General features: G+C 44.7%; 1 protein-coding gene across 2 annotated transcripts in view; it reads left to right on the forward strand.

The window, feature by feature from the left end:
- Nucleotides 1-25,980, forward strand: part of agbl4 (AGBL carboxypeptidase 4) — a 1,307,642-nt gene that overhangs the window by 22,332 nt on the left and 1,259,330 nt on the right. For both annotated transcript variants that reach the window (XM_068036420.1, XM_068036421.1), the window contains exon 2: nt 1,387-1,509. In XM_068036420.1, coding sequence (XP_067892521.1) covers nt 1,387-1,509 — 123 coding nt within the window. The remainder of the gene's footprint in view (nt 1-1,386; nt 1,510-25,980) is intronic.

The raw sequence follows: 25,980 nt of genomic DNA on the forward strand, positions 1-25,980 counted from the left end.
GTCGGTGGAGTTGTGGATAGTGCCGAAGGATGTTGTAGGTTACAGAGGGACATACATAGGCTGCAGAGCTGGGCTGAGAGATGGCAAATGGAGTTTAATGCGGAAAAGCGTGAGGTGATTCACTTTGGAAGGAGTAACAGGAATGCAGAGTACTGGGCTAATGGGAAGATTCTTGGTAGTGTAGATGAGCAGAGAGATCTTGGTGTCCAGGTACATAAATCCCTGAAAGTTGCCACCCAGGTTAATAGGGCTGTTAAGAAGGCATATGGTGTTAGCTTTTATTAGTAGGGGGATCGAGTTTCGGAGCCACGAGGTCATGCTGCAGCTGTACAAAACTCTGGTGCGGCCGCACCTGGAGTATTGCGTGCAGTTCTGGTCACCACATTATAGGAAGGATGTGGAAGCTTTGGAAAGGGTGCAGAGGAGATTTACTAGGATGTTGCCTGGTATGGAGGGAAGGTCTTACGAGGAAAGGCTGAGGGACTTGAGGTTGTTTTCGTTAGAGAGAAGGAGGAGGAGAGGTGACTTAATAGAGACATATAAGATAATCAGAGGGTTAGATAGGGTGGATAGTGAGAGTCTTTTTCCTCGGATGGTGATGGCAAACACGAGGGGACATAGCTTTAAGTTGAGGGGTGATAGATATAGGACAGATGTTAGAGGTAGTTTCTTTACTCAGAGAGTAGTAGGGGCGTGGAACGCCCTGCCTGCAACAGTAGTAGACTCGCCAACTTTAAGGGCATTTAAGTGGTCATTGGATAGACATATGGATGAAAATGGAATAATTTAGGTCAGATGGTTTCACAGGTTGGCGCAACATCGAGGGCCGAAGGGCCTGTCCTGCGCTGTAATGTTCTATAACTCAAAATGATGTTACAAATCTTACTACAGGGTTCTTTAGTTGAAATGACACAAAGCATTAGCAGGCCTGGACAGTCATTTTATATGGGTGGGCGGATCACTGGATCCTATCCAGTGACCCACCCCTTCCTGGGAAAATGTCTAGATATCTAAATGACATCATCAGTGCCTAATTTTAATATATTTTATGGCAAATGAGAAGGTGATTCTGGTGCAGATACAAAACCTGACTGTAAAATTGGATGGAGCTCTCAATGGACAGACTCCTGGCTCAGTGGATATCAGCCTATTTTTCCGGTTGGCTATGACTACTTTATGCCCATTAATCTGATGTAATCAATCAGAAAATCTACTTTCTATTTAGCTTTTCCATTTTCCTGAAAGAAAAAGCTTTAGTTAACTTTTTGCATGAGTTGAAACACTATTGCGTAGTTTGGTGCTCAAAATTATGGGTGGAATATTGTCAGATACTAAAGAATGAATTAAATATATTTTGAATTTTAACTGAATTTTTTTTCTCTACAGGTAGTGAAAATGGGGGCGAAGATACAGTGGTTGGGAATGTCAGTAAATTTCTCGTCATTCCCACTGGCTACTCCGGGCATCCGAAGAAGGGACACTTAATCTTTGATGCCTGTTTTGAAAGTGGTAAATCTAAAGTTCTGAAATTAGTTCTGGTTCAAATTAAAAACTTGTTTGTATGATTTTTACATTCAGTATTCGGCTCATGCAGTGTTTGGTTTGATTGGTTTTATGTTAGCATGGAAACTGGGACATATCTCATGTTGGATTAATTATAAAACATATGAATTTAAGTTGAGTTTTTTTAAAAAGCCTAGTTTAAACAAGGTTGGCTGAAGCTGATCCTGATGTTAGAGTTCACAAAATCTTGGTTTTGGTCGGAACTTCTTTGCAAAGATGGTAAGTTTCCTCAGCAAACCATTTATAGGTATTTAGATTGTCGCATATGTTCGTCCAGCACTATCTGACAAAAGGTTTCTGTGTTGGAAGAATCAAGTTAATGCAAGATATCGAACAAACACAATGTATGTTTTGATTCTACACTGTTGATAACACTTTGTTCTCAATGAGTGGGATTGAGCACATGATCAGTTTAAGTGGGATTTGTTTGAGATTGAGATGTCTCCAAGGTGCCGTTGCTGGTAGTAAAAATTGGAATTGATTTAACTGTCCGTAGCAGACTCAATAATGCAGAACCCGAGCCCACCAGGTCTTCAGAACGTGGGAGTTTAATGATGTTTAACCAATCTAGCTCACTAATGGAAGCTATGGTAGCAGACTTGTCACTAGGATGTAGAATTCTGCCGCGTTGGCTTAATATGACTCTCCATACCAGTGCCCCAAAAAATATGTAGTCCTGGCTAGAGACGCAGTGGGAGACTACCTGTGTTTTGTGCTTGGTAGCTGATATGGTTTTAATTGGGCGGCACAGTGGCGCAGTGGTTAGCACTGCAGCCTCACAGCTCCAGGGACCCGGGTTCGATTCTGGGTACTGCCTGTGTGGAGTTTGCAAGTTCTCCCTGTGTCTGCGTGGGTTTTCTCCGGGTGCTCCGGTTTCCTCCCACAAGCCAAAAGACTTGCAGGTTGATAGGTAAATTGGCCATTATAAAAATTGTCACTAGTATAGGTAGGTGGTAGGGAAATATAGGGACAGGTGGGGATGTTTGGTAGGAATATGGGATTAGTGTAGGATTAGTATAAATGGGTGGTTGATGTTCGGCACAGACTCGGTGGGCCGAAGGGCCTGTTTCAGTGTTGTATCTCTAATCTAATCTAATTGGTTAAATTCCAGCAGTGCCGTTTTGCAAACTGAGTCTTGGCTCTTGTCAGTTTGTAGCTAAGCTTCTGGATGTAGTGGCATATGTTTCTATGGGAGGAGAACATGGCAAACAGAAACTCTTATGGGATTGAAATTCCTAGGTTTGAAGACTACATGGTGATGTGTAGATACTTGGCTGATCAAACAGGTTTTATGGGATGTTGTCGGTGGCAAAATTAATGAAGAACAAGATCATTGGTGTTCTTTTCACTTGAAGAATTCACCTATCATTTAGAAGAATCATTTCAAAATTTTTGATTCTGTTCACTGTAATGAATATGTGTATGCGAGATGGAGAGACTATGGGGGAATTTAACCTGGAGGACTGTGTAGGTTTGGGTATTGGTGGGGTGTTAAATGTGGCAAAAGTGCGAGCACATGGGGAGCCAACTCCAATCTATTGATTTCCACGTTTAACTCCGTGCATAAGGATGTTGCCGCGCAACCCCTTTAAAAGAGGTGGGTTCACTATTAATGCATGGTAATTACTGAGTGGGTGAGATATTTCAACACAGTTTTAAACTTAATGTCACATGCATGCATTTGCCAAGCTTCCGAAACTTACTGTTGAAAGCAAGGCAAAAACACAATTAGAAATTGAAATACTGCAATAAATACTCACTATTCAAAGCTGCTTTCCTACCTACTTGTGATAAAGGGTTTGTTCACAGTACTTTTGCTGAGAGTTCACTGTCTAAACTTTGAAGGTTTTCTGAATCCTATCAGGAGGTCTGGCACCTTGGCTGCCTTAGATTGGACCTGGGACAAGGAGCAATATGGTCAACAGCAGCAGCAATTTCTCTTTTGAGAAACCTGCAGCTGGTTAGAGAGTAGCAACCTGCTGTTGAGAGACTTGCAGGTGTAGGGGAGGAGCAGAGGGGTGCAGCTTGCAGGAGGCACTACCTGTTCCATGGGGTGTAAAGGCAGTGGCTGAGTTTAAGAACATAAGAAATAGAAGCTGGAGTAGGCCTTGGCAGTAAAAGTGACATGAGGACTGACTGAATACAGGATGCTCAACTCATGACTTATTTTAGAAGTTCACAAGCTACTGTACCTTGTAAACTCTTTTGAGCCTTGTTAGTTGATGGAATAAAGGAACTTTGACACATGCTTAGTTCTCTCTGCCCCTTCTCTCACAGGGAAAGTTGCAACTGCTTCAACACAGACGTCAATCTGCCAGCTGCGCAATGGAGTTTCTTAGAAAGTTGTTACTGATTACCAAATTAAGGTTCACCATGAAACATGAGGGATTGGTGTAATTTTTCCCTGCAATCTTTAAGGGTATACTTACGATATAAGTGGTTGGAATGCAAACAAGAGGAAATTGCACCTCCGTTATACAAAGCCTTCGTCAGATTCCATTTGCAGTACTGTGTTCAGTCCTGGGAAATGCAAATGCAGCGCAGATTCATCAGAATGATACCAGGGCTTAACAGCTTAAATTATGAGGACAGGTTGCACAAACTTAGCTTGTGTTCCCTGGAGTATAGAAAATTGAGGGGTGATCTAATCAAGATGTTTCTAATGTTAAACGGATTTTAGAAGATAGATCGAGAAAAACTATCTTCTCTGGTGGGGCAATCCAGAAGGTGAGGGAATCCAGAATATAAAATTAGAGCCAGGACCTTCAAGAGCAAAATCAGAACTCCCTTTTTCACACAGAGGGTAGTATAAATCTGGAACATTCTCTGCCAGAAGGTGGTGGATGCTGTGAAGACTGAGGCAGATAGCTTTTTGTCAGGTGTTAAGCATCAGTGGAGCAAATGCACAAAGCAATAGCACCAAAAAATGCATTTATCTTAAAATAAACTCACCAATTTCAATGCTATCTACTACAAATTGACAAAAGGGTCCATTGTAGTGGTCCTTGCATTTGCATCCCTTTCCATTCCAGATCCCTCCATTCTGACATGGATTTGTTGCTTTGTCAAGAGATACTAATAGTTATTTCAAATAATACATGACTATTGAAAAGGCTCAATACAAGAACATCCAATATTTTCTTTCCAGTTTTTGTCACCCTCTACTGTAGGAACATATTCATATTTGGGCATTGCTCAATGGTCACTCTCATTATCTGTACCAGCTAACAATTCTATACATATGAACTTGGACAGTGGGCCTGCTGTCTTAATTATTGAGTGAGTGTTACTAGTGCCCCTTGACTATCCTCTGCCCAGTGATAACCAGACATCCTGTATGAGGTTACCCATGTGTAGTTCCATAAAAATTCCCAACTTTATTTGAAAATTCTAAAATTCATGACAGTAGAGCATGGGCAAAACAAATGTGGACTGGCTTTATGACACTGGGGCATCAGATAGTGGAGGTCAAACTGGATAGTGGAGGTCAAACAAATACAAACATATGAATTAGGAGCAGAAGTAGGCCATTTGACCCCTTGAGCCTGCTCTGCCATTCAATAAGAGCATAGCTGCTTTGTTTGTATTTCGAATTCCACACTCCCATGAGGAGGAAATCCTTACATTACAGGGAGATATAGATTAGATTAGATTAGAGATACAGCACTGAAACAGGCCCTTCGGCCCACCGAGTCTGTGCCGAACATCAACCACCCATTTATACTAACCCTACGCTAATCCCATATTCCTACCAAACATCCCCACCTGTCCCAATATTTCCCTACCACCTACCTACACTAGTGACAATTTATAATGGCCAATTTACCTATCAACCTGCAAGTCTTTTGGCTTGTGGGAGGAAACCGGAGCACCCGGAGAAAACCCACGCAGACACAGGGAGAACTTGCAAACTCCACACAGGCAGCACCTGGAATCGAACCCGGGTCCCTGGAGCTGTGAGGCTGCGGTGCTAACCACTGCGCCACTGTGCCGCCCTAGATGGGCTGGTAAAATGGGCGGAGAGTGGCAAATGGAATTTAATCCTGAAAAGTGTGAGGTAATATATTTTGGGAGGACTAACAAGGCAAGGGAATACACAATGGATGGTAGGGCCCTAGGAAGTAGAGGGTCAGAGGGACATTGGTGTACTTGCCCATAAAGTACTAAAGGCAGAACACTGGTAAATAAGGTGGTTAGGAAGGCATATGGGATACTTGCCTTTATTAGCCGAGGCATAGAATATAAGAGCAGGGAGGTTATGATGGAGCTATATAAAACGCTAGTTAGGCCACAGCTGGAGCACTGTGTACAGTTCTGGTCACCACAGGATAGCACTGGAGAGGGTGCAGAGGAGATTCACCAGGGTGTTGCCTGGGCTGGAGCATTTCAGCTATGAAGAGAGACTGAAAAGGCTAGGGTTGTTTTCCTTGGAGCAGAGAAGGCTGAGGGGGGACATGATTGAGGTGTACAAGATCATTGATAGGTTAGATAGGAGGAAACTATTTCCCTTAGCGGAGGGGTCAAGAACCAGGGGGCATAGATTTAGGGTAAGGGGCAGGAGGTTTAGGGGAGATTTGAGGAAATATTTTTTCTCCCAGAGGGTGGTTGGAATCTGGAACACAGATGGGTGATTCATGACTTGTTTGCCAGGGCCAGCAGTTATGTGAACTTCGCCTGCAATCACGGCAGTCAGAATGAACGGGCACTTGGGTTTGTGTCTCTGGTTGACCTCCTACAGACACAGCTTCATAGACTGCAAACATGTGCCAATCCTTGCACCCCCAGATCAACCAGGAGTATTCATGAACTGCAAGGGCTTTGACCCTATCAATGTGCAGCTGATGTGCAATCTCAAAAAGATACTTTATGTAGGTGTTACAGTGTACATACAGCACAGAAACAAGCCATGCGGCCCAACAGGCCCATACCAGCGTTTATGCTCCACACAGCTCTCCTCCTTCCCCACTTCATCTAACCCCATCAATGTGTGCGCAAGTTCCTGGCGAGCTGCTGTGATACCTTCGTCCTGTGGCAGTCCAAGCTCCCTGACCTTTTTGGACCTGCAAGCACATTTAAGTAGTAGCTGTTAGACAAGGAATACCCACTTCAAATTTGGCTGAGGACCCCCATCAGAAACATTACAAAATGCATTCCAACAACACTACAATGAACAGAAAAGCAAAATACTACAGATGCAGGAAATCTGAAATGAAACAAAGTGCTGGAAATACTCAGCAGGTCTGGCAGCATCTGTGGAGAGAGAAGCAGACTTGACGTTTCAGGTCAATGACCTTTCATCAGAACTGAGTTCATTGAATGTCATATGATCACCAGGTGTAAGATCAAACAAGCCATTGGCATGTTGAAGATGTACTTTAGGTGCCTAGACAGATTTGGAGGTGCCCTTCAGTACTCATCCACCAGGGTGTCTAGAATGGTCCTGGTGTGCTGCGCCTTGCACAACATTGCACAGCACCGAGATTTGGACCTGCAGGGGGAACATACCGCACAGATCGCCTGCAGATGATTCCGAGAAAGAGGTGCAGAAAGATGAGGAGGCGGGAAGTGATGAGGGCAATGCAGCAACATAGGCTCACGTTGCTGCTCAGGATGCCAGCGTTAAGAAGGTTTCCATTTTTTGTTAAAACTTGAGAATCTATTTTAAAAACAGAAAAGGATTTCATGGATGCTGGAATCTTGAAGCTAAACTTTGGTGCTTTTCTTAAAAGGAAGGTCAACAGAAAACCAGTAAATCTATCTTGCTGGAAAACATCTGGTTTCAAGTAAACACGGCAGGGGGTTGTGTTATGACCTGAAAGGACAGATGTTTACAAGGAAATGACACCACGATTTATAGCTGTCACAGGATTGCTGCTGAACAGTTTTGTTTTACTTTGAACTGTTTTTTAAAAAAAAAAGCCAGTTGGTTTTGGCCAAGAACAGAAAGAAGTTTGCTTCCTAACCTGCTACAAGAACAGAAGAAGACCTTGCTTATCTTTATCTTGAAAAGCAAAATCCTGTATTACGTTGTACTGTTGCCTCCTGTATTTGAAGAAATTCTGCATCTTTTGAAGGAACTTTGCATCACGTGTGAGAATTGAAACCTTTGTTGCTGCACACCTGATGCAAGGTCTATGTGAAACCTTCTGCAGCTGCATCTCTTGAAAGCTTTCTAGGCCTGTTCATTAACATCGTCTGGAAAGAACTGTTCTAGGGAGATTGCTAGTGGTAGCCACCTATTCGCCTTTGGGATACCTCGCCAAAACAAAGGACTTCCATACCTTCTCTTCAGTCTAATTTAAAAAAAAATTTCTTCTATTTGTTTGTAACAGCTGAAAACAAAAATCCCTTGTTTTCCCCGGTTAATCGGTTGTGTATGTGAGTGTGTGTGTGTGAGGGCTAGGGTAAAATAAGGGGCTTTAATAATTCCATTCATGTGTATGTTGACTTTATTATTGGTTAAGACTTGGGGTATAATAAATAGATAATTTTGATTTTTATTAAAGAAACCTGGTTGCTGTGCTTTATTCTGAGGTAAAAATAGAGTATCTGAATGATGGTTTTGGTAAGTGGGAACATTTAAATATATGCTGTGACCTGTGGAGAAGTGGGACTGAATTAACAGTGCACTCATCCTGCCTCGGTTGTAACACAAGTTCCCTTATATTGCACCAGTGGACCACCGTCAAAAGCACATGCAATGGCCACTCTTCCCGTTGGGGATTAAGGAAGGACATGAGGGCAGTGAACTTAGAGGAGCGACAGCATGATGAGTTGAGATGGAGGTTGAAATCACCAAGGATGAGAAGTCACTCCGTGCAGAGTCTGAGGGAGGAAAGCAGTGAAGCTATCTCCACACCGTCTCAGTACTGTGGCAGGGGTGGAAACCTGATTGGAGTGATTCGAACGTGGAGCTCTGAGAAAGATCGGCACGGATTTGAGAGGTGACAACATGTTTAAGGATTTTGGAGAGGGAAAGGAGGCTGGAGATGGGGCAGTAGTTTGCAAGGACGGTGAGTTCAAGGGGTTTTTTTTTTGAGAGGGGTGATGACAGCAGATTTGAAGGAGGGATAGTACCTGAAGAATACCGTTAACAATATCGGCTAACATAGGGACTAGGAAGGGATGCTGGGTGAACAGTAGATGGGTTTCACGCCAGCCCCTCCGCTGCCATGCCGCTGATGCAAAGCAACCAACCACCCCTTAGTGGCCTGCTTTAGGTTGTGAACCCGACTAAACCATAGCGAGCCCGACCTGACCTGAACCTGCCACTAGTTGGCCCGAACCGACCATCCATTTACTTGCGTTCCTAATGTCGAATCTGTAAGAAGCTGCAGCGCATGCGCGAGACGTCATAGTGACGTCACTCGTTCACTGCGCAGACTCCGTTGTCGGGTTCGGGTCGGGTTAGCAGGCCTCTACCACCCCTTGCACATCCTCCATTGATCTCTGTCAACTAATGTCTTCCTATTCATCATCAAGAAAGTTAAAAGGTGACTTGCCACCCTGCAACAAAGATGAGAAAGTGGTCAAAATTAATGAAATTTATTTGATTCTACTGAAGAATGGAGACTTCACAACATAAAATTTTCTCACATTCAGGTGCATACCCTTGTGCACTACTGACCCTGTGGACTCTGCCAGCGAATCAGTTCTCTATCCTCCTCCGCAACTTTGTCAAGAAAGCCCGTTCACTTCTGAACAAGGCCCTTACCATCTATGAACTTATTGTGGATGATTTACATGGACATCATAGCCTTGATGGAAACCTGGCTTGGGGTGATTACATCTTCCCCCTAAATGAAGCCTTCCCGCTTGGCTATACTTTCCATCACTTGCCCCGCTAAGGCCAGCATTGTGGTGGTATGATTCTTAACCTGGTGTCCTCTTGCTCCTATGGCACTTTCTCCTCCTTTTGAGCATCTGACCCCTCACCTCTCATTTAAAATCCTCATTCTTTACCGCCCACCCAAGTACCATAACAATTTTCTCACCGAGATAGACTCTCTGCTTTCCTCCCTCAGCCTGTGCACCGACTGACTTCTCATCCTTGGTGATTTCAACCTCCATCTCAACTCATCATGCTCTCTCTCCTATACATTCACTGTCCTCATATCCTCCCTTAATCTCTCCTACCATGTAAACTCCCCAACGCATATTCACGGCCCCCTCCTTGACCTTGCTATCTCATGTGGCCTCACTACCCCTATCAGATCAATCACAGATACAGCCATGACTGATCAATTCCTTGTATCCCTTTCCATCCCATCCCTACTTCCTTCTGTGTCTGCTCTTGGGGGAAAAAAACTATCCTCTAAATCACTTACAACTGCACTTTCAAAATCCCAACTGTCTCGCCTCTGGCCCTCTGTTCACCACGACATTTCTGCAGCTACTGATTTCCTCAACCACACTCTCACCTCCACCTTTGATGTCTTAGTCCCCACTAAAACAAATTACGGTCCCTCATCCTGGCTGTTCCCCCTGATATGGCCCTCATCTCCGCTTCCTTAAGTCCAAGAAATGCAAACATGAGCAGATATGGCGGACAACTGATTTAGCCATTTACCACCAGGCTAGGCTGGACCACATAAAGCACCTTCAGGTCCTGCTCTCGTCTGCTATAACTGCTCACTATTCCAGGATCATCCTGGAATGCAAGATAACTCTCCAAGTATTTTCTCTACTTCAAGCCATCCTCTTAAACCCTTCTCCCCTGTCTTCACACTCACCTCCAACAATAAGTGCAAGATGCTCATAGACTTCTTTGTCACTCAGATTGTGGCCATCCAATCAGCTGCCTCTGCCCTCCCTTCCCCTTGCCAACCAGGCCAATCCTCCTCTGAAAATCTCCACTGCCCTAGCCCTGACCTCTCATTTTACTCCATTTTACCTCCTATTTCTCTTCATGCCCTCTCCAAGCTCCTCATGTCCATGAGACCTGTCTACTGTTCACCCATGATCCCTTCCTGGTCCCCATGTTAGCTGATATTGTTAACCGTGTTCTTCAGGTACTATCCCTCCTTCAAATCAGCCGTCATCATCCCTCTCCTCAAAAAAAAAAACCTGTGACCTCACTGTGCCTGCAAACTAATGCCCCATCTCCAGCCTCCTTTTCCTGTCCAAAGTCATGTTGTCACCTCCCAAATCCGTGCCCATCTTCCTCCGAGCTCCATGTTTGAAACGCTCCAATCAGGTTTCCGCCTCTGCCACAGTACTAAGACGGTTCTTATCAAAGTCACAAATGACATCCTATGTGACTGTCACAAAGTTCTTGTCCGATCTGCAGCCTTTGACATGGTTGACTGTTGAGTGGACTGCACTCGTTTGGATCCATTCTTATCTGTCCAGTGTAACCAGAGGATCAACTGCACTGTTGCCTCTCTAATCGTGGTCAGTGTGTTTGGAAGGCCTGTTATTATATATTTATTTTTATTTTATTTTATTTAGAGATGCAGCACTGAAACAGGCCCTTCAGCCCACCGAGTCTGTGCCGACCAACAACCACCCATTTATACTAACCCTACAGTAATCCCATATTCCCTACAGTAATCCCATATTCCCTACCACCTACCTACAATAGGGGCAATTCACAATGGCCAATTTACCTACCACCTGCAAGTCTTTGGCTGTGGGAGGAAACCGGAGCACCTGGCGAAAACCCACGCGGTCACAGGGAGAACTTGCAAACTCCGCACAGGCAGTACCCAGAATCGAACCCAGGTCCCTGGAGCTGTGAGGCTGCGGTGCCGCCCCCTGCGCCACTGTGCCACCCCCTCTGCTACTCCTCAATGATTACCCTTTTCATCAATGGCTACTGGGGTGCAGCATCTGTGTCCGGCTGAGTAGAATATGGAGAAGGTTGTGCCATTGGATGCATACTCTCCACAGCTATTCCTGCCACCAGTGTCTGTCCTTTTTCGTGAGTAAACTGTGAGCCAATGGGTGGAAATACAGCTATCTGTCTAAAAGGTCGCACTGAAGTACAAGTATCTGAGCTGGTGCATTGTAAGCATGAGTGCTGTGATGGTTCATCTTTAAAACTAATCATCTTCCCCTTCCGCGAGGCCCATGGACTCCTGCTGCTTGCTTTCAGGCACTTCAGAGATGATAAAATACGAATTAGTACTGGCAAGCTCAGACTGTTGCAATTTATCGTTATGAAGAGGATCATATTTCACTTCCTGTTGAAAGCATGTTGTTACGGTCAAGTGAGGAGGGATTGAAGGACTTCCCTCTTTTCCCTCTCCTTGTTAGACCACAACAGGTTTAATTCTTTCTTAAAGTAGATGTACTGGCCAATTTAATAGGTGTTTAATTGGTTCTTGCTATGATCATTCTTTTGGGCCTCCTTATCTCGAGAGACAATGGATACGCGCCTGGAGTGGCTATAAAGGCCAATTCTAGAGTGACAGACTCTTCCACAGGTGCTGCAGAGAAATTTGTTTGTCGGGGCTGTTGCACAGTTGGCTCTCCCCTTGCGCCTCTGTCTTTTTTCCTGCCAACTACTAAGTCTCTTCGACTCGCCACATTTTAGCCCTGTCTTTGTGGCTGCCCGCCAGCTCTGGCGAATGCTGGCAACTGACTCCCACGACTTGTGATCAATGTCACAGGATTTCATGTCGCGTTTGCAGACGTCTTTAAAGTGGAGACATGGACGGCCAGTGGGTCTGATACCAGTGGCGAGCTCGCTGTACAATGTGTCTTTGGGGATCCTGCCATCTTCCATGCGGCTCACATGGCCAAGCCATCTCAAGCGCTGCTGACTCGGTAGTGTGTATAAGCTGGGGATGTTGGCCGCTTCGAGGACTTCTGTATTGGAGATACGGTCCTGCTACCTGATGCCAAGTATTCTCCAGAGGCAGCGAAGATGGAATGAATTGAGACGTCGCTCTTGGCTGGCATACGTTGTCCAGGCCTCGCTGCCATAGAGCAAGGTACTGAGGACACAGGCCTGATATACTCGGACTTTTGTGTTCCGTGTCAGTGTGCCATTTTCCCACACACTCTTGGCCAGTCTGGACATAGCAGTGGAAGCCTTACCCATGCGCTTGTTGATTTCTGCATCGAGAGACAGGTTACTGGTGATAGTTGAGCCTAGGTAGGTGAACTCTTGAACCACTTCCAGAGTGTGGTCGCCAATATTGATGGATGGAGCATTTCTGACGTCCTGCCCCATGACGTTCGTTTTCTTGAGGCTGATGGTTAGGCCAAATTCATTGCAGGCAGCCGCAAGCCTGTCGATGAGACTCTGCAGGCACTCTTCAGTGTGAGATGTTAAAGCAGCATCGTCAGCAAAGAGGAGTTCCCTGATGAGGACTTTCCGTACTTTGGACTTCGCTCTTAGACGGGCAAGGTTGAACAACCTGCCCCCTGATCTTGTGTGGAGGAAAATTCCTTCTTCAGAGGATTTGAACGCATGTGAAAGCAGCAGGGAGAAGAAAATCCCAAAAAGTGTGGGTGAGAGAACACAGCCCTGTTTCACGCCACTCAGGATAGGAAAGGGGTCTGATGAGGTGCCACCATGTTGAATTGTGCCTTTCATATTGTCATGGAATGAGGTGATGATACTTAGTAGCTTTGGTGGGCATCCAATCTTTTCTAGTAGTCTGAAGAGACCACGTCTGCTGACGAGGTCAAAGGCTTTGGTGAGATCAATGAAAGCAATGTAGAGGGGCATCTGTTGTTCACGGCATTTCTCCTGTATCTGATGAAGGGAGAACAGCATGTCAATGGTCGATCTCTCTGCACGAAAGCCACACTGTGCCTCAGGGTAGACGCGCTCGGCCAGCTTCTGGAGCCTGTTCAGAGCGACTCGAGCAAAGACTTTCCCCACTATGCTGAGCAGGGAGATTCCACGGTAGTTAGTTAGTTACTAGTAGTTAGTTACTAGTTTGCTATGATCATAGCAAGTAAGTAATCAGACAGGTTTTCTTGAGTTACCAAAGAAAGAGGTTAGCTTTATTGCAGCTAAACTGAACCAAAAAAAAAACAACTCACCAACTTTCACTCTCTCAGCCACACTAGAGGTTTACACGCACACAAATAGGTTACATAGTGGGGAAAGGTAGATTGGTTAAGTTAGAGTCCATTAAAAAAGGTATACAATCTGTGGAGTTTGGTGATTTGGCTGGCTTCTAGCTGGATTCAGTGGTCCTGAGGCTTTTAGTTTGAAGAGATAGATGACTGGTTCCCTTGGAGATAGCAATGCAGATGCTTTCTTCCAAAGGGATTTCTGATTGTAGCTGGAGTATGCGAAGGTGGTCAGTCAACAAGCAGGGTTTGAAAGCTTTCAAGCTGGAATGGAGAAAGAGACTCAAGGTCTGCTCCAGAGTCCAGTTGCTTCACCGAGCTGCAGAGAAAACACCAGCTTAAAAACCACAGATGGGGAGGGGCTTGTCACACGACGGTCACTCAGTGATTCAAACGTAACAATTAGCAGTATTTCTCTGCTTGCTGAAAAGAACAGGTAGTTCCTTTTAAACTTCCTGAGTCTTGTTTCTTGCTGGGAAATGCACAGACATTTCATCTCCCTCCTCACAGTCCTTTGCAATGTAGGATACAGTGTTGCAATCTAGGTGATCATCTTAAGTTAAAAGGATGACTTTGTTGGCAGCTTGTCTTTTTAAAATGTCTTTTAAAAGAAATATAAACTCAGATCTTCATTCAGTAAATTAAAGAAAATTATCATTCAACAAAACACATTGTTTCACCAATGTCAACATGAGTGTTGTAAATTTATATTTGATTCTGCCACCAGGCATTTGTGGGGTTCTCATATCCAATAGCTAGCAATGCTGAGATGCTACTGATCTCTTGTGTTTCCTCCTCTACAGTTGTAAACTTTGTTATCTGCGGAGGCCTACCTCCAGTTCTCTTCATCTTCCTGGTCTTTTACTCTCTTTTCTCCTGCAATGTGGGAAAGAGCAGCCCAATGAGTGACTGTAATGGCATATATTCACCTGATGGATGGAGTGCATTTGGTCAGGGTGACAATCATGGAGAGGTGTCAAATTACGTAAGAATGAGGATGAGTGGCATTGGTGGATTGATAGATGGGAATGTGAGGAGGTGTATAGAAAGAGGATGGGTGCACTTGTAAGATAACTGGGTGTGAGGGGTGGTATAATGGAATAAGCTTGACAAGGCAGAGTGAGGGGGTGGGTGATTTGCACAGCAGGATGTAGGTGAATGTGCAACTGTATTCCCCTTTTATGACCTTTTTTAGGTCATTAAAGAACTTCCTGCACTGAATCCAGGAACATGGCACAATGCTTCCGCTGCTAACCACCTGTGCCACCTCAAACCACGCCTTCTTTGTGGGTACAACAGGTTTCTTCCTCCCATTGCTGGGAAGGAGTATCTCTGGCTCCTCGCTGCTGTCAACAGGACATCAAGGGAAGTGTAATTGAAGTGGGGTGCAGCCTTTTACTGCCCTGAATCCAGTCTCTCAGTTTGTCTTGCTTCCAACTCTCAACTTCTCCAAATTACATCTTTGAGTTGTCCCTTTAAATATTCCATTAACAATAGAAAGTGCTGTAAATACTCAGCAGGTCTGGCAGCATCTGTGGAGAGAGAAGCAGAGTTAACGTTTCAGGTCGGTGACCTTTCATCAAAACTGGCAAAGGTTAGAAATGTAATGGATTTTAAGCAAGTAAAGTGGGGGTGGCGGGGGGTGAGGGGGAAAGTGAACAAAAGGGCAGGTGTGTGATAGGACAGAGAGCCGGAGAGATTAATAGACAAGGTGGTCATGGGGCAAAGGCAAAGAGAGTGCCCTAATGGTGTGCTGAAAATCAAAGCATTAGCATGGAGAGAGTGGTAATGACCTGTTTAGGTCATTAAAGAACTAACCAAAAGCACAAACATAAAAATCCAGTAGGCAGGCACATGGTAAAAAAATGATGAAATAAAATAAAAGGGCCAGTCATTCTCTGAAACTATGGAACTCCATGTTCGGTCTGCCAGCCTGTAGAGTGCCTAATCGGAAAATGAGGTGCTGTATCTTGAGCTTGCGTTGATGTTTGCTGGAACACTGCAGTAGGCCCAGGATAGAAATGATGGCATGAGGGCAGGGCGGGGCGGTGGGAAATGTTGAAATGGCAAGCAACCAGAAGCTAGGGGTCATGTTTTCGGACTGAGTGGAGGTGTCACCCAATCTGCGTTTGGCCTCCCTAATGTAGAGGAGAGCACGTTGTGAGCAGCGAATACCGTATTTTAAAGTGAAAGAAGTACAAGTAAATTACTGCTTCACCTGGAAGGTGCCAGGGGAAGCAGACGAGATATCGGGGGTAATGGAGGAGTGGACCAGGGTGTCAGAGGGAATGATCCCTTCAGAGTGCTGACGGGAGGGGCGGGGAAGATGCGTTTTATGGTGGCATCATGCTGGAGATGGTGGAAATGGTGGAAGACGATCTTTTGGATGTGTAGGCTGGTGCGGTGGAAAGTGAGAACAAGGGGAACCCTGTCGCAGTTTTGGGAGGGAGGGGGAAGGGGTGTGGGGATGAAGTGCGGGAAATGGGTCGGACACGGTTGAGGCCTTGTCAATGACAAGTGGTGGTGGGGAGGAGAATCCCTGATTGAGGAAAAAGGAAGGCTCATCAGAAGCGCTGTTGTGGAAGGTTGCATCATCAGAACAGATACGGTGGAGACGGACAAATTGGGAGAATGGAATGAATTCCTTACAGGAAGCAGGGTGTGAGGAAGTGTATTCGAGGTAGCTGTGGGCGTCGGTGGGCTTATGAATATTTGTGGACAGTCTATCCCCAGAGATGGAGACAGAGAAGTCAAGGAAGAGAAGGAAAGTGTTGGAGATGGACCGTGGAAATTGGAAGCAAAGTTGGCAAAGGTTTCCAATTTAGGGCGAGAGCAGGAAACTGTGCTAATACAGTCATCAATGTACCGGAAAAAGAATTGGGGGAGCGGGCCTGAGTAGGACTGGAACAAGGAATGTTTGACATACCCCACAAAAAGACAGGCATGTTTAGAACCTATGTAGGTACCCGTAGCGATATCTTTTATTTGAAGGAATTGAGTGGAGATGAAGTTGTTCAATGTGAGAATAAGTTCAGCCAGGCAGAGGAAGGTGCTGGTGGATGGGGACTGGTTGGGCCTCTGTTCAAGGAAGAAGCGGAGAAGACCGTGCTGGTGAGGGATGGAGGTGTAGAGAGATTGGACGTCCATAGTGAAAAGGAGGCGGTTAGGGTCAGGAAACTGGAAATTGTCAATATTATGTAGGGTGTCAGAAGAGTCACTGATGTAGGTGGGAAGAGATAGAGTCAAGACAGGAAGAAATAAGTTCAGAGGGGCAAGAACAGGCTGAAACAGTGGGTCTCCCAGGTCAGTCCTGTTTGTGGATTTTAGGAAGGAGGTAGAAGCAGGCTGTGCCGGGTTGTGGGACTGTGAGGTTGGATGATGTAAAGCGATTACTGGAGGCGATGAGGCCAGTGACGGTAGACAGTAGCTTGATGTACGGTGGTGGGGTCATGGTCCTGGGGAGGTAGGAAGAAGTGTCTGAGAGTTGGTGCTCAGCCTCTGCAAGGTAGAGGATGATACGCCAGACAACAACAGCACCACCCATGTCAGCAGGTTTGATCACAATGTCAGGGTTAGACCTGAGAGAATGGTGTGCAGCAAGTTCGGAGGGAGACAGGTTAGAGTGAGTAAGAGGAGCAGAGAAATTGAGACCGCCAATGTTCGCTGACAGAAAGATCAAGAGCGGGTAAGAGGCCAGAGGGAGGGGTCCAGGTGGAGAATGAATGCTGGAGGCGGGTGAATGGGTCTGCTGGTCGGGGGGAGGACTCCTGGTCAAAGAACTGAGCCTGGAAGCGAAGGCGACAGAAGAAGAGCTCAACGTCATGCCGAGTGCGAAATTCATTCAGGTGGGGGCGTAAGGGGATAAAATTGAGTCCTTTGTTGAGTACAGATTGCTCCGCATCAGAGAGGGGTAGGTCAGAGGGTACAGTGAATACAAAGCAAGGGGTCATATTAGAAGGGATGAGGTCAGAGGGAAGGCAAGGGGAAGAAGGATCTGGAGGGGGCATTAGTCTTCATCAGCTGCTGGAGCTTGTGTTCCTTAACACCAGAAAGGGAAAAAAAGTTTTTTTTGTTAATGCGTCGGATAAGACGAAGGATGAAATGAAAATGCGGAGCAGAACAGCTTTGAGATAAGGTAAGGTGGTGCTTCTGGAGAGAGAGAGGTTGAGTGTGTACATGTGGTGGCGCATGATACTGAGTGTGGATCTCAGGATGCGGCGAGAACAGCAGTCCGAGGAGCATTGTATATCTTGGAGATACCTGTAATCCTGGGTCGATTCAAAACATGAAGGATGGAAATTCAGTTAGAATCCATGTGGACTAAGTCGGAGCCTGAGACAGTTGCTGAGGAAGGAGATGTGGTTACGAAAATGAGTTTTGGTAGACACCTTATCAAACACCAGGAGGGAAGTAGAAAGCAATGAAGGTGAACAAGGTAAAAGAGACAAACCAGAATCCCGTCAGAGAAGAGAAGAACTTCTTCAAGGTAGGCATTCCTGGAAGAGAAGTGGCAATGAATTAAGCTTTAAAATAAAAGTAAAATACTGTGGATGCTGGAAATCTGAAATAAAACCAGAAAGTGCTGGAAATACTCAGCAGGTCTGGCAGCATCTGTGGAGAGAAAAGCAGAGTTGACGTTTCAGGTCGATGTCCTTTCATCAGAATTGGCAAAGGTTAGAAATATAATAGGTTTTAAGCAAGTAAAGTGGGGGTGGGGGAGGGGTGAAGGGAACAAAAGGGAAGGTGTGTGATAGGACAGGAGGGCCGGAGAGGTTAACTGACAAGGAGGTCATGGGCAAAGGCAAAGAGAGTGTGCTAATGGTGTGGTGAAAGACAAAGCATTAGTGCAGAGTGTAAATGACAGAATATTGAACAGCCCTAGCCAAAAGCACAATCATGAAAAACCCAGTAAGCAGGCACATGGTTAAAAATTGATGAAACGAAATAAAATACTGCAATTGAGGTTGCTGCATGCAGGTCTTTATTACTCATTGAATTGAATTGAATCCAAACCTGGAAATAAAATGGCTGCATTGAAATGCCATTGATGGATATGCTGGACTTACTTCCAGGGTTCCCAAGCGATATGTGAATTCACCCACGCCCAATGGACCTTTTGAGTTATTATCGGGGCCTGTGTGTAGGCAGAAAGGGAAGACAATGGCTTACACACCTACGTTAGTATGTTTTAGAGACTTCAGGAATAGCATTAACATCAAAAAGTTAAGGGAGAATTTTAACTCCTGTTGGGAAACTGGCAGAGCACACAGACTGCCCACCTGGGAGTCTCAATGGGAGACTCATTTATATCTCGTACTGCTGCCTGCCCAAAAATATTGTTGGTCGGCAAAGATGAGGTTGGTCAGAGGCCAAATTGTCCTGTCAATCAAACACTTTTCAACAAATTACCTCAGAAAGCACTGCTTAACTGAGATAAGAGACCCCATGTAATCTTTACCTGAATAAAATTTTTGAAATTTGCCCTGTAGCTTATATTTCCAATTTTATTTTTCAAATAATTTTGAAACCATAACCGTGCAGATAATTTTGGAGACTGAAAAGATTTGTTTTCCAGTTGGGCTGACTAAATACTACTGATGCACCCAAAAAACTGGTAATGGTCTGAGCCAGGCTTTTGAGAACTGGGGCCTCCAAGTAAAACATTAAAATACTCAAAGCCACAAAAGAGAATTCCATCTTACAGCGTTAGTTATTTTCATAAGTCCTTCACAGTTTCTCAATAGCAGTTTTATTTATTTTATTTTTATTTATTTAGAGATACAGCACTGAAACAGGCCCTTTGGCCTACCGAGTCTGTGCCGACCATCAACCACCCATTAATCCTACATTTAATCCCATATTCCTACCACATCCCCACCTTCCTTCAATTCCCCTACCGCCTACCTATACTGGGGGCAATTTTTATAATGGCCAATTTACCTATCAATCTGCAAGTCTTTGGCTGTGGGAGGAAACCGGAGCGCCTGGCGAAAACCCATGCGGTCACAGGGAGAACTTGCAAACTCCGCACGGGCAGTACCTAGAATCGAATCGCTGGAGCTATGCGGCTGTGGTGCTAACCACTGCGCCGTCCTAAATAAGGTGCGTGTCTCCCCGGAGGGGAATTGAACCCCAGACTCTAGCGTGACGGGCGGGGATACTGACCACTATACTACCGAGGAATTGCTAACTGGTTTCCTTGCATTTGTTTTGTACAATCCCGAAAGTGTGCAGATTTTGGTAGCAGTTCTGTATCAATTGGAATATGTAACACCTCCCCTAATAATCAGATCATTCTTGATCTCCCTGAAAAACTCTCTAGACAGGAGTAAACAGATCTGCAGTGTTTCTTCCCAGATAAAACCACTGAGACAGTGAGTGACTTGTATACAACCAGTAAAAAGGTTGGGAGTGGTATGTGTTATACATGGAGATAAAGGCCAAAATCATGGCTGTTGTCCTGTTTGAGTTGAGGAGCTTATTAACTTTGCAGTTTGGACCAATCAATAAGCAGATAATCTTCTTTCTGTGTTGGCACCCAAGCGCTTTCTTTGGCTTACCACAGGATGCTGTATGGTTGATATGGGCAGTATATGGGGAATCTGTTACAAATTTGTTGCTTGCAGGGTGATTGCAAAAGAAAGTATTTATGGTCTGCAGAGTGAATTACAATTTATCAGTATTATGAGCCAGGACTTGATGCCCCGTAATGGTCCTTTTACTGGAACCAATAAGTGCAAATAAATTGGGAGTAAAAACACTTTTACAAATTTGGAATACTATTCACAAATGGGAATGAAACACCGTTAAATATAATTTCCTATTTGTATATTTAAGTCTTTTTCTGGTGTGCATCCTTAGTGTCACATTTTTAAAGGTATTAAAACCTGAATGCATGGTCTCCGTGTGTTTTCATCTGCGAAGTGTCACATTGTAAGTTTTTATAAAAACAATTAATACCTTAACAGATAAGTGACTATTTGAACCAGCCAAATATCTGACTACTGTAACATACCTAAAGTAGCAAAAAGTACCAATGAGGAACAAGTAGCCAGTAGAAAAATGAATAATCAAATTCCACCATTTTTTTTCAAAGTTACCATTCACAGCTCTTCAAGTGGTACAAAAGCACTCACTCAAATTTCTCATAAATTCTTCACCCTTCACCCTTTTTGATCCGCATTTCCTTTTTTTACTCTGGTTAATATAAGCTTAAAAAACAATGTAATAAGCAAATATACAACACTAAATTTCCAAATAAAACTATTGACTTCATGTTAAAAATGCTTCCAGAGAGACTTCCCAGTATAGGCTTACTTTTCATTCTTGGGCTTAGGAATTGAGGTAGGAATTCCAGCTGGGTCTTCAAATTAAGGATTTCCAGGTACTGTGGATAAATTATAGGTGTGTAAGAGAGCTGCATTTTGGAAGTTGCAGCTTTATGCTGCTGGGAAATTATAATCTCAAAATATACTGCAACAACCTAATTGGTAATTGAATAAAACAGGACAGAGGAAATATAACTTCTGCCAAATTGTGTTCAAGTTGCAATAGATCTATGGTTCCTTTAGAGTGTCAGTCCAATAGTTTGAATTTGACTCCAAATTGATCATGGTTATCATTTTTATTTAAGCATAAGTAAAACTCAATGCAGTTTACAAAGTACAATTGTGAACTATATTACCCATTGTTGAACTCCGGGTAGAAGGCATAACACATTCCCCGTGCCATTTATTCAAATACACTTATACACCTCAGTGGTTCCCTCTGAGGACCTTCTACGTTGAGAGTGACCCAAACCCCCTAGGATATACTCCAAAAACCAGAACTGCTGAAAAATTCATCAAATCATAGGGATGGCATGTCTGTGTCCGGGTGCAAGCCTTGGGCCTCCCTTATCTGTCTTTATCCTTAGACTGAAGTTTTCTCTGTTCCTAGAGTTGATGATGCATCCCATGGATTTTGAAGACAAGAAGTCTAACAAAATAGAACCTAGGTTCTCCATTTTTTTTTCCTAATTCTAAGAGAAGCAATAAAATTAAACTAATCACACTGTAGACTAGCCAACTTAATACTGAAGAATAGTAAAAGGGAATGATACTGATGCTTCTTCGCGAGTAGGCAGGGAAGTGGAGTTGAGGTCACAATCAGATCAGCCATGATCTTATTCAATGGTGGAGTAGGCATGAAGGAGCCGAATGGCCTACGCCTGTCCCAATTTGTATGTTCGTATAATTATGTTTCAACAAATAACAAGAGCTCTCAGTGTGCAAAAACAACAGAGAGATAATGCTGTAGATCGCTTCAGGTCTCCAAGAGATCTATTCCCACCCCACTTTTGCTTGCAATAATGAGGATACTTGTTATCGTTATTTGTTCTGTTCCTGCAACTAACAGTCTGTTAACACCTAAAAGCAATTCAATTTGCAGACTAGCAGGACTGGATTTTGATGAGATCGTTGGGACCCTGACGCGGGACCACTGGGATGGTGGGCATGATCAGGAGGTGGGAGATTCAAGTGGTTGGCCCCATTTAAAGGACACCCATGAGCCTTCGAGGTGAATGTAGCCAGAGAGTCAGCCCTGAGGGGGCAGGCTCTCAGAGTATTAACATGACAGTTTGTCATGGTGGGGCAGCCCTACAGTTCAGTTACGTCTCCTTGGAGGTGATACTAGAGTCAGTGAGAGCCAGGAGGAATATCTTATTTCCAGACAGCAGCAGGAGGAGGCCTGCCAGGCAAACTAAGGAAGCATAGCTGGAGATTGCTAGAGAAGTCATGAGCCGCAGTGTGGTTAGCAGGACGTGGGTTTTTTATTATTTGTCTTGGGATGTGAGCCTCACTGGCGAGACCAGCATTTATTGCTCATCCCTAACTGCCGCTTTCTTGAATCTCTGCAGTTCATGTCATGTAGGTACTCCCTCAGTGCTCTTAGGGAGGGAGTTCCAGGATTTTGACCCAGTGACAGTGAGGGAACAGCAATAGAGTTTGATTAATTAATAAATCTGGAATTTAATAAAGAAAGGCTAGCCTCACGAATAATGATCATGAAACTACCGGATTGTCATTAAAAACTCATCTGTTCACTAATATCCTACAGGGGAGGAAATCTGCTGTCCTTACCTGGTCTGGTCTAAATGTGACTCCAGACCCTCGGCAATGTGGTTGACTCTTAATTCTGAAATAGCCTAGCAAGCCTCTGAGTTTTAGGCAGCTCACCACCATCTACTCAAGGGCAATTACAGATGGGCAATAAATGCTGGCTTTGCCAGCGATGCCCACTTCCCAAGAACGAATATAAAAATAGCCTGTCAGTTTCCTGAGGCATTGTGGTCCCTTGTGCAGTAAGTGGAAAATCCATTCATGACATGAGCACCGCTATGTCTCGGGCGTATGAGTGCATGTGTTCCTCCATTGAGAGAGAGTGTCTCCTCATGAAGAGTCATATGCAGCAGCCTGCTGAATAGATGCAGGAGTAGCAAACTGGCATGAACAAATTGTACAATGCATTCTGTAGCATTGACCAGTCCATTGTAGTGATGGAGCATGGATGAATGTATGTCGAATTAGGTGCTCTTCTGCACAGGTAAGTGCAGACATGCAGGTGGGCCATGAAAAGGCTGGGCAGGTGGCGGTGATGTCGATGCTGGCATTACTCAAGGGACTCCATCTTCTGAAGCCTCTACCCCTCTGACTGAGACACAAGAGAAGCCTCATGTCCCCATGACTGAGGCTGTCCCTGCACAAATACAGCTGGCGCAGGCTGTCCTCACGCATACTGTGACCCTGAGGAAGGGTGCCATGGGCATCTCAGCCACTGGGACACCCTCTCGATCAGCCTGCCTCCATATCGGCTTGTTTAGGGAGGTGGTCACACCGCAGGTCAGGAGCATGCCGGCAGAGATGGAATCGATGACCTCTCGGCAGTCTAAGAGAACCAGGCAGGTAATGCAGGAGTTCCCCCGAGACTATCTTGCTTGCTAATAGGTTTTGGATACTGGTGAGGGCAATGGTTCCTTAGGGGAGTGCAGCCAAAGCAAAGTCTGTGGCATCACGGGTGGCTCTGCTGCAGAGGAGGAAAGGAAGAAGAGTGGAAGAACAATAGTGATGGGGGATTCGATAGTCAGGGGATCAGACAGGCGCTACTGCGGCAGTAAATGTGACTCTAGGATGGTGTGTTGCCTTCCTGGTGACAGGGTTAAGGCACGGAGTAGCTGCAGGACATCCTTCTGAGGGAGGGTGAACAGCCAGAGGTTGTGGTCCACATTGGTACCAATGACATAGGTAGGAAGAGGGATGAGGTCCTGAAAGCAGATTTTAAGGAGTTAGGAAGGAAATTAAAAAGCAGGACCTCCAGAGCAGTAATCTCAGGATTACTCCCAGTGCCATGTGCTAGTGAGCACAGGAATAAGAGGATTGATTGATTGAACATGTGGCTGGAGAATTGGTGTAGCAAGGAGGGCATCCGGTTTCTGAGGCATTGGGACCGGTTCTGGGGAAGGTGGGACCTGTACAAGATGGACGGGTTACACCTTAACAGGATCGGAACTAATATCTTCGCAAGGAGATTTGCTGGTGCTGTTGGGGATGGTTAAACTAGCCTGTCAGGGGGATGGGAACCTGAAGGGTAGCTCAAATTGGAAGGAAGTAAGGTTGGTAACCGGAAGTAGAAAAGTAGTAAGCTGAATTAGAAGGCAGGCGAAACAAAGGTGAGCATCAACAGGGTTTAGAATACCGAATAATGTCAAAACGACAAAGTTAAGGGCACTCTACCTGAATGCACGCAGCATTCACAACAAGGCAGGTGATTTAAAGGCACAAATAGAGGTAATTTCTCATTGAAACTTACAAAATTCTTAGTGTGTGACAGGGTGGATGTGGATAGGATGTTTTCTCTGGCTGGTGAGTCTAGAACAAGGGGACACAGTCTCAGAATAAGGGGAAGGCCAGTTAAGACTGAGATGAGGAGGAATTTCTTCACTCAGAGGGTTGTGAATCTTTGGAATTCTCTACCCCAGAGGGCTGTGGAAGCTCAGTCATTGAGTATGTTCAAGACAGAACTAGACAGATTTCTGGAGACGAATGACATCACGGGATATGGGGATAGCGTGAGAAAGAGGTATTGAGATAGATGATCAGCCATGATCGCATTGAATGGTGGAGCAGTTTCGATGGGCTGAATGGCCTACTCCTGCTCCTATGTTCCTATTGGCGTACCGAGGGAACATTGCATTGTGGGAGCTGCCATCATTTGGATCAGGTATGATCTAATGGCCAATGTAATGATCTAATGTAAGGGAGGATCTCAGACTGGAGGAACAAAATGTGGAATCTGTTTGGGTGGAGCTAAGAAACAGCTAAGGGCAGCAATCATTGGTAGGAGTTGTTTATTGGCCACCAAACAGTAGTGGTAGTGTGGGGCATGGTATTAATCAGATTAGAGACACATGTAGCATGGGTAATACAGAAATCATGGGTGACTTCAATCTGCACATAGACTGGGCAAACCTAATGAGCACTAATGCTGTGGAGGACGAGTTTCTGGAATGTGTTGGGGATGGTTTTCTAGAGCAATATGTTTTGTGTTATCCCCGAACTTGTAAATACTACATTTGGTCCCCACATCCAAATCATTGATATATATTAACAGCTGGGGCCCAAGCACTGATCACTGTGGTACCTCATTAGTCACAGCCTGTCAACGTGAGAATGACACATTTATTCCTACTGTCTGCTTTCTGCCTGTTAACCAATCCTTAATCCAGATCAGTATATTACCTCCGATCCCATGTGCTTTAATTTTGCTAACTAACCTCCTGTGGGGACTTCATCAAAAGCCTTCTGAAAATCCAAATACACCACGTCCACAGACTCCCCTTTATCAATTCTGTTCATAATATCCTCAAAAAACTCCAACAGGTTCGTCAAACATGATTTCCCATTCATAAATCCATGTTGACTATGCCCAATCAGATCATTATTATCCAAGTGTCCATTTATCACATCCTTTAGAATAAATTCTAGCATTTTCCCAATGACTGATGTAAGGTTAACAGGTGTGTAATTTCCTGTTTTTTCTCTCTCTCTCTCTCTCTCTCTCTCTCTCTCTCTCTCTCTCTCTCTCTCTCTCTCTCTCTCTCTCTCTCTCTCTCTCTCTCTCTCTCTCTCTCTCTCTCTTTCTCTCTCTCTCTCTTTCTCTCTCTCTCTTTTTCTCTCTCTCTTTCTCTCTCTCTCTCTTTCTCTCTCTCTTTCTCTCTCTCTTTCTCTCTCTCTTTTTCTCTCTCTTTTTCTCTCTCTTTTTCTCTTTTTCTCTCTCTTTTTCTCTCTCTCTTTCTCTCTCTCTTTTTCTCTCTCTTTTTCTCTTTTTCTCTCTCTCTCTCTTTTT

The sequence above is a fragment of the Heterodontus francisci genome, chromosome 8 (genome assembly GCF_036365525.1).
Source record: "Heterodontus francisci isolate sHetFra1 chromosome 8, sHetFra1.hap1, whole genome shotgun sequence".
NCBI lineage: Eukaryota > Metazoa > Chordata > Chondrichthyes > Heterodontiformes > Heterodontidae > Heterodontus > Heterodontus francisci.